This window comes from Oryza brachyantha, chromosome 1 (assembly GCF_000231095.2).
Source record: "Oryza brachyantha chromosome 1, ObraRS2, whole genome shotgun sequence".
In the NCBI taxonomy this organism is placed as follows: Eukaryota; Viridiplantae; Streptophyta; class Magnoliopsida; order Poales; family Poaceae; genus Oryza; species Oryza brachyantha.
In genome coordinates, this window is record NC_023163.2 from 21,604,427 (window position 1) to 21,611,826 (window position 7,400).

The window sequence follows — 7,400 nt, forward strand, 5'->3', positions numbered from 1 at the left end:
CCGGTCCGGCCCAGGCTAGGGTTTTCTGCCCCTTGCTGTCTTGATGCGCGCACGCGCGAGCGGCCGAAGAATCGGCGACGACGCCTTTCTTCCTGCGTCGCCCGCCCCGCCCCGTCGCCCGGCGCCCGACGCGTGCGGCTACGGCCAGCCGCCCACCGCCCCCCGCCCCCGCCACCCGTTTGCTCTGCTCTGGCCCTACGCGGCTGCGCCCCGCCGCCACCCACCGCCCCCGGCTACGACCAGCCGCCCGCCGCCATCGCCGCTTGCCTGCTCTGCCCTGCCCTTGCGCTGCGGCGTCCCGCAGACCGGTGCCCGCCTCCCCTCCTGCGCCAAGCGCCAGCCCGGCAGCCCGCCGTCCCCGTCTCCCCCTGTGACTACGGCTAGCGGCCGCCCCAGCCTCACTGTCTGCTCTGGCCGCTCAGCGCCCAGCTGCTCTGCAGCCTCTGCTCCCTTTCTCTCGGTCAGTATTCAGTAACTAAGCCTCTCTCTTTGTTTCACAGTTTGACTGCATTTTAGTTTCTCTTTGTTTTTACAAGAAATCCTATAGAGAACCAGACTATATTGATTTGCAAATTTTCACACTTGCTAGTTTCTCAAATTAATATGCTTGTGATGACCTGTTGAATCATTGCTTAGTCACATATTACATATATTGAACACGTTATCTTCTCCAAAGTTAGTGAGAAAGAGAAAAAAATATTTCATGGCCAAGGGCAAGCTTAAACTAAAGTCTAAGTAGTTGCACTGTAATATCCTATTTATATATAACATCTATTGTGTTTGAACTATCTATGTTATAAAATTTGAACATTTTAAACTTGTTAAGTTAGTTGATTATCGATGTTGTAAGATTTTATTTCTATATTGTATCATATTTTAACCAAACATGTACTCATATATGTTATTATGGTATTCAATTCTTTATGTCACGTTTACTTGTGACGATGAAGTTTGGACAGGACTACCTCCGAAAATTTCCTGGCTACGCCATTGCGCCCGGCGCCGACGAGGAGTAGCAGACTAGCAATCCGAATCCGGTCTGATCCCTCCAGTAATGCACGATGCGGCACCGTTCTCTTGCCGCTGCTGCCGCTTCCGCTTCCGCTTCTGGTTCAGGGACCATAAGAAGAAATGTTGCCTTGTTGCTGCCGCTGTTCTATCAGCGCCACCATCGCCGCTTCTCTTTCACCACTGTCGCATGCTGCCTCCATCCACCTCCATTTGAATCTACTGAGGACCAAGCGTCACTACAAGGGCATATCGCCCGCGGCGAGCTCTCCCGCGCTCGCCACCTGTTCGATGAAATCCCCAGCCCGGACGTTCGCGCCTACAACGACCTTATCCGGGCTTACTCCTCCTCACTGTCCACCGCCATCGATGGCCTCTACCTCTACCGTCTCATGCTCCGCCACCGCGTCGCCCCTAACAATTACACATTCCCCTTCGCTCTCAAGGCTTGCTCTGCGCTCGCCGACCTCCACTGCGGCCGCACCATCCACCGCCACACCCTCCACATGGGCCTCCATGCTGACCTCTTCATCTCAACCGCCCTCCTTGACATGTACGTCAAGTGCTCTTGCTTCCCCGACGCCACCCACGTCTTCGCCACCATGCCCACTAGGGATCTCGTCGCCTGGAATGCCATGCTTGCCGGCTACGCGCACCATGGCATGTACCACGACGCGCTCACTCACCTTGTCACCATGCAGGCCCAAGCTCGCCTTAGGCCCAATGCCTCAACCCTCGTCGCGCTTCTTCCGCTCCTTGCCCAGCAGGGGGTGCTCGCCCAGGGCACCAGCGTGCATGCCTACTGCATTCGTGCCTGCCTCCACCTCAAGGTAACGGACAGGGTGCTCGTTGGCACCGCGCTTCTTGATATGTATGCAAAGTGCGGGAGTTTGGCCTATGCTCGCAGGGTGTTTGACGCCATGCCCATGAGAAACGAGGTCACTTGGAGCGCTCTTATCGGAGGCTTCGTGTTGTGCGGCAGAATGACCCAGGCCTTCAGTTTGTTCAAGGACATGCTCGCCCTGGGGCTGTGCTTTCTTTCTCCGACCTCCATTGCCAGTGCTCTTAGGGCTTGCGCCGTCCTAGACGATCTCCGTATGGGTGAGCAACTGCATGCTTTGCTTGCTAAATCTTGCGTCCACGCCGACCTGACTGCAGGGAACTCACTTCTCTCAATGTATGCCAAGGCTGGCTTGATTGACCAGGCAATAGCTTTCTTTGATGAGCTGGCTGTCAAGGACAATGTCTCCTACAGTGCGCTTTTATCAGGGTATGTGCAGAATGGGAGGGCAGAGGAGGCGTTCCTTGTCTTTAAGAAGATGCAGGCATGCAATGTAGAGCCAGATGTTGCAACAATGGTCTCGCTCATCCCAGCTTGCTCACACCTGGCGGCTTTGCAGCATGGAAGGTGTAGTCATGGTTTTGTCATAATACGTGGGTTTGCATCAGAGACCTCCATATGTAATGCTTTGTTAGATATGTACGCAAAGTGTGGAAGGATTGATCTCTCTAGGCAGGTTTTCAACATGATGCCATCTCGGGATATTGTGTCATGGAATACTATGATTGCAGGATACGGACTCCATGGACTTGGGAAAGAAGCCACTGCATTGTTCTTAGAGATGAGTAATCAAGGTTTTGCACCAGATGGTGTGACATTCATCTGCTTAATTTCGGCTTGCAGTCATTCTGGGCTGGTGACTGAAGGGAAGCACTGGTTTCATGAGATGACACATAGGTATGGTCTTACTCCCAGGATGGAGCACTATATCTGCATGGTTGATCTTTTGTCAAGAGGAGGTTTCCTGAATGAAGCCTACGAGTTTATCCAGAGCATGCCACTAAGAGCAGATGTTCGTGTGTGGGCAGCCTTGCTTGGAGCTTGTCGGGTTTATAAGAACATTGATTTAGGAAAGCGGGTATCAAGGATGATCGAGGAGCTAGGGCCTGAGGGGACAGGCAACTTTGTTTTGCTGTCCAACATATACAGTGCTGCTGGGAGATTTGATGAGGCAGCGGAGGTTAGGATAATACAAAAGGTAAAGGGTTTTAAGAAGAGTCCAGGCTGCAGCTGGATTGAGATAAATGGTTCTCTACATGCATTTGTTGGTGGAGACCAATCTCATCCGCAATCACCTAAAATATATCAAGAATTGGATAACATTCTAGCGGGTATTAAGAAACTGGGTTACCATCCTGACACCAGTTTTGTTTTGCATGATGTTGAGGAAGAGGAAAAGGAGAAGACACTCATCTATCATAGTGAAAAGCTAGCAATAGCTTATGGTATCCTCAGTACTAGTGAAAATAAGACCATTTTTGTTACTAAGAATCTCCGCGTTTGTGGGGACTGTCATACTGTAATCAAGCACATAAGCTTAGTGAGGCGCAGGGATATCATTGTAAGAGATGCTAACAGGTTTCATCATTTCAAGAATGGGCAATGCAGCTGTGGAGATTTTTGGTGACAGCACAAAGCTTGGTTTCGGCGATGGATTACAATTCGAGCTGATTTTAACTCTTTGAATTTGATGCTATGATTAATTTTAGGTCTTTTCTTTGCCTCTTTAGTTGCTTGCCTTTTTCTTCATGGTCGCCAAAGAGAAAAGTAAATAGCCTACAAAAATTATTCTAACAACATTAAAGAGCCCCTCCACCTAGAAAAGCAACAATGGAGTCCATTATGAAGAGCTAAATCACACATATAGAAAAGGTTATAAACAAATATTTCTGTAACGCATAGATATGGGAAGTAGTACTAAAATCAACAAAATGGTAAACCACATCAAACAATTGTTATCTTTAGCAAAAGTATTTAGCTGTCTGAAAAAGGCAAGATAAAATCTTCACATCAGATAAAAAACCGTCACCAAGACCTCCTAACCTTCCAGGTCTACTGTCATCACCCAGTTCCTATCAAAAATTCTAAGTAGATAGCAAGTTATATGACAAATCAGCATAATTATTACTCCATCTGTCCCAAAATAACTTCATTTTTTACTAATCACACCCCTACCAATATAAAAACGAAAAGACTAAAATATCATCCACTTTGTCATATCCCAATATAATCATTATCCAATTTATCTCTTCCCAATGCATTTATTCCTTTTTTTCATAAACTCCAATGCAATGATTAGGGTTTAGGGATTTTTTAGTAGCTGTACCCATTTTTCAAGAGAGAAATCTTATATTTTCTCATGCTATCCAGTACTTCCAGATCGTACAAAGTCCAGCCTAAGTACAGGTGCCATTGTTGGTATTGTTGTGGCGACATTTGCTGCTGCAGCATTTCTTTCATCCCTCATTACTCGTTATACTGAGAAGGCGTTCAAGATATTCTTCTTCAAAGAAACGCTCTGGTAATCCCTCCATTTCTGTTGTCTTTGGTTTTAAAACTGTTAAGACAGTTTCTTTCTCTTTTTTTGATTGTGATGTTTTCCATCTTTTATCAGTTATCTTCTTTTCAACCTTCAATGGCAACTTTTTTTCACATTTGCAGCAAAAATAATTCCAATGAAGATTGATGGTGTAAAAGACTTCAGTTTTGAAGAACTGTCACATGGTACAAACGACTTTAGTGACTCAGCACTAATTGGTCAAGGAGGCTATGGGAAAGTATACAGAGGTATACTCTCTGATGGAGCAATAGTAGCAATAAAACGTGCACAGCAGGGATCTCTTCAGGGTTCAAAGGAGTTCTTCACAGAGATAGAATTGCTTTCCAGGCTGCTTCACTGGAACCTTGTTTCATTGCTTGGTTATTGTGATGAAGAGGACGAGCAGGTTGTTCCTGATTGCCTGATACTTTTTTTAATATATAAAAATCTAGGGGATTGGTTTTACCAAATGTTGAAACATTCTGTGCTAAGAGATTCATGGCAGTCCTATATCGATACTTCTGAAGTTATGATGCTGCTATTTCTGCCTACCTAGTTACCCTAAAAATTGTCTAATGTAACAGTTCGATCAAAAGAGCCCCTAAATTTTCCCATGAGGTTAATCTCTATTTGCACACAGAAGCAGACCCTCTAATATTTCACCGCGACATCAAAGCAAGCAATATTTTACTGGACTCAAAGTTTGTCGCAAAAGTTGCTGATTTTGGTCTCTCATGGCTTGCTCCAGAGCCAGAAACAGAGGGTACCCCGGTGAGTAGGCTATGCCATCCGTTAGTACATGTTCTGTGAGCAACTAGTCGTGCAGAAGTCCTCTGCCACATTTGCCAGCACTTTTGTCAGTTTTTACTTCAGTTCATACTCTGATCCTGGTGCTGTGGGCGATTCATAATACATGTTGTTATATTATCAGCAAGTTGTTCAATTTAGGTTGAATTGATTAATGGAAAGAGAACTATCAATTGAGTGTCATTCCAAAGCTTAATTGATGAGGAACCTTTGGGCGAACTTTTTTTATCATCAACAAACTTACATGCAACTATTGCCAATTGATAAGGAGTAGCATGAGCAACTGTTTTGCCCTCAATCCAGTTTCCAACTAATAATAAGGTGTTTAAAGCACACTGTTCTGCACTGGATGCTGATGATATCATCTGTCTTTCTTTACAATCACAGGGTTATCTTGGTCCGGAGTATTTTCTTACTCATAAGCTGACAGACAAAAGTGACGTGTACAGCCTTGGTGTTGTGTTTTTGGAATTACAGACAGGGATGCAGCCTATTTCTCATGGAAGAAATATTGTCAGAGGTGTAGATTGCATGCGTCCTTGCATACAATTCTGTTTATATTTCATTGGAAAATCATATGTTGTGCACATGAAAGAAACTGAGGTGCTCCCTCCGTTTCACAGTATTTGGCCATTTTCAAGTGTGTACTCCATAGTAAATTTCTTGCCCTGAAACTAATTAATGATGTGTGTCGGTTCCCAATGCCGTAGGTTGTGGCGGCCAATCAGTCTGGGATGATACTGTCGGTAGTTGTCTAGTTGACAACCGGATGGGATCGTGCCCGGCAAAAAGCGTGGAGAAGTTTGCTGCACTAGCACTGAGGTGTTGCCGAGGCGAGAGCGAGACAGACGCAAGGCCGTCCATGGTGGAGGTGATGAGGGAGCTGGAGGCGATATCGGAGGTGACGATGGAGCCTAGCAACACAGCCACCCCATCTGGGATGGCTTCGTCATCTGCAAATGATCATCATTGGTACAATATGTCGTCATCCGATGTGTCCGGCAGTAACCTTCTCACCGGTGTTGTGCCTAGCATTAATCCTCGCTGAACCGATGTACGGTCACGTATTATCGTTCGTAGCGTATACGTATGCTTGACATGTACATTTTGTATGTTTTGGACTGAAGATTGATGTTACATCTTCTCTTGTGTGTTTAGAAATTTAGGTGTTCTAGGTAGTATTCTTTGTTTCTGCCCCCCTTCACTTCTAGGATCATGTATATACAACTTGCCTAATGCCTGCTGCATACACACACCTCGTTTTGATATATTCTTCCGACTCAGGGTATTATTCTTGAACCGGGAAGATCGATATATGATGGTCACCCTGTTTAGGGTTCCAATCATGTTTCTGTCTTGTAAGGAGAAATGGACAGTGTGTTTCAGCCGGTCTGTTTCTCTGTCCATAAGTTCCCGGCAGCCAAGGCTGGTGGCTGCTCCAAAGGTGGTTGTATCTTGCTAAACAGGACTGTGTCAGAAATTTTATAACTGATACTTCCTCTATTTCATGATGGAAGACATTTTAGTCTTGTCTAGATTTATAATCTATGGATGCTAATGAATCTAGACATATATATAAATTATATATATTCATCAATTGATGAATTTAGAGAATACTAAATAGTCTTACAACATGAAACGGAGTTATGTTTCTAACAATAGAGACCGCAGGTGGTCAACACAGCGACAATCCAAAAAAACCTTGGGTGCTGTCAACTGCGGATATCTACAAGTCGATGGATCAAGGGGCGCGCGGTATCATCTTTCTCTATGTCTTCTGTTCACCTAGGGCACATACTCCTTGTCAGCAACTATTACAATGAAAGAGGAGGCTAGAATTGGTTGATCTCAGTGGTATATGGACCTCAGCTTGAAAATGACAAAATCAACTTCTTAACCGAGCTGCCACTCCTAATTATGTATAATTGAAATGATCTCTATCCGTTGTAATGCACCAATTTTGCTACTAACTCCGTTTCATATTATAAGACTTTTTAGCATTATCTAAATTAATTAATTGATTTATGTATATAATTTATATATATGTCTAGATTTATTAACATCCATATAAATTTTAGAAAAGACTAAAAAGTCATATATTATGAAACAGACGTGTAGTAAGTATAATAAACGAAAATATATGGGGTGTCACAGACGCAGGCAAACCTCACATCCAAGTCCGGTGGCGAGCAGGGGACCCGGCAA

At 44.9% G+C, this 7,400-nt stretch overlaps 1 protein-coding gene across 8 annotated transcripts; it reads left to right on the forward strand.

Moving 5' to 3' along the window:
• Positions 1 to 221: 221 nt before the first annotated feature.
• LOC102713221 (pentatricopeptide repeat-containing protein At3g16610) lies at positions 222 to 6,628 on the forward strand. Of its 8 annotated transcripts, none has more exons than XM_040520172.1 (5): positions 222 to 460; positions 960 to 4,370; positions 4,511 to 5,159; positions 5,583 to 5,715; positions 5,906 to 6,628. In XM_040520172.1, exon 2 carries the CDS (start codon positions 1,062 to 1,064, stop codon positions 3,474 to 3,476), a length of 2,415 nt encoding a protein of 804 aa, XP_040376106.1. In that variant the 5' UTR covers positions 222 to 460; positions 960 to 1,061; the 3' UTR covers positions 3,477 to 4,370; positions 4,511 to 5,159; positions 5,583 to 5,715; positions 5,906 to 6,628. The 8 variants fall into 8 exon arrangements, 7 of the variants coding, with proteins under 7 accessions (XP_040376106.1, XP_040376107.1, XP_040376108.1 ...); XM_040520173.1 differs by lacking the exon at positions 222 to 460 and having other exon boundaries at positions 838 to 4,370; positions 4,511 to 4,794; positions 4,973 to 5,159; positions 5,906 to 6,627; XM_040520174.1 differs by lacking the exon at positions 222 to 460 and having other exon boundaries at positions 838 to 4,370; positions 4,511 to 4,794; positions 5,029 to 5,159; positions 5,906 to 6,627.
• Positions 6,629 to 7,400: the final 772 nt, after the last annotated feature.

Excerpts from the sequence above, each read along its gene's own strand:
- LOC102713221 (XM_040520172.1), top strand. The coding sequence starts at position 1,062 with ATGCGGCACCGTTCTCTTGCCGCTGCTGCCGCTTCCGCTTCCGCTTCT.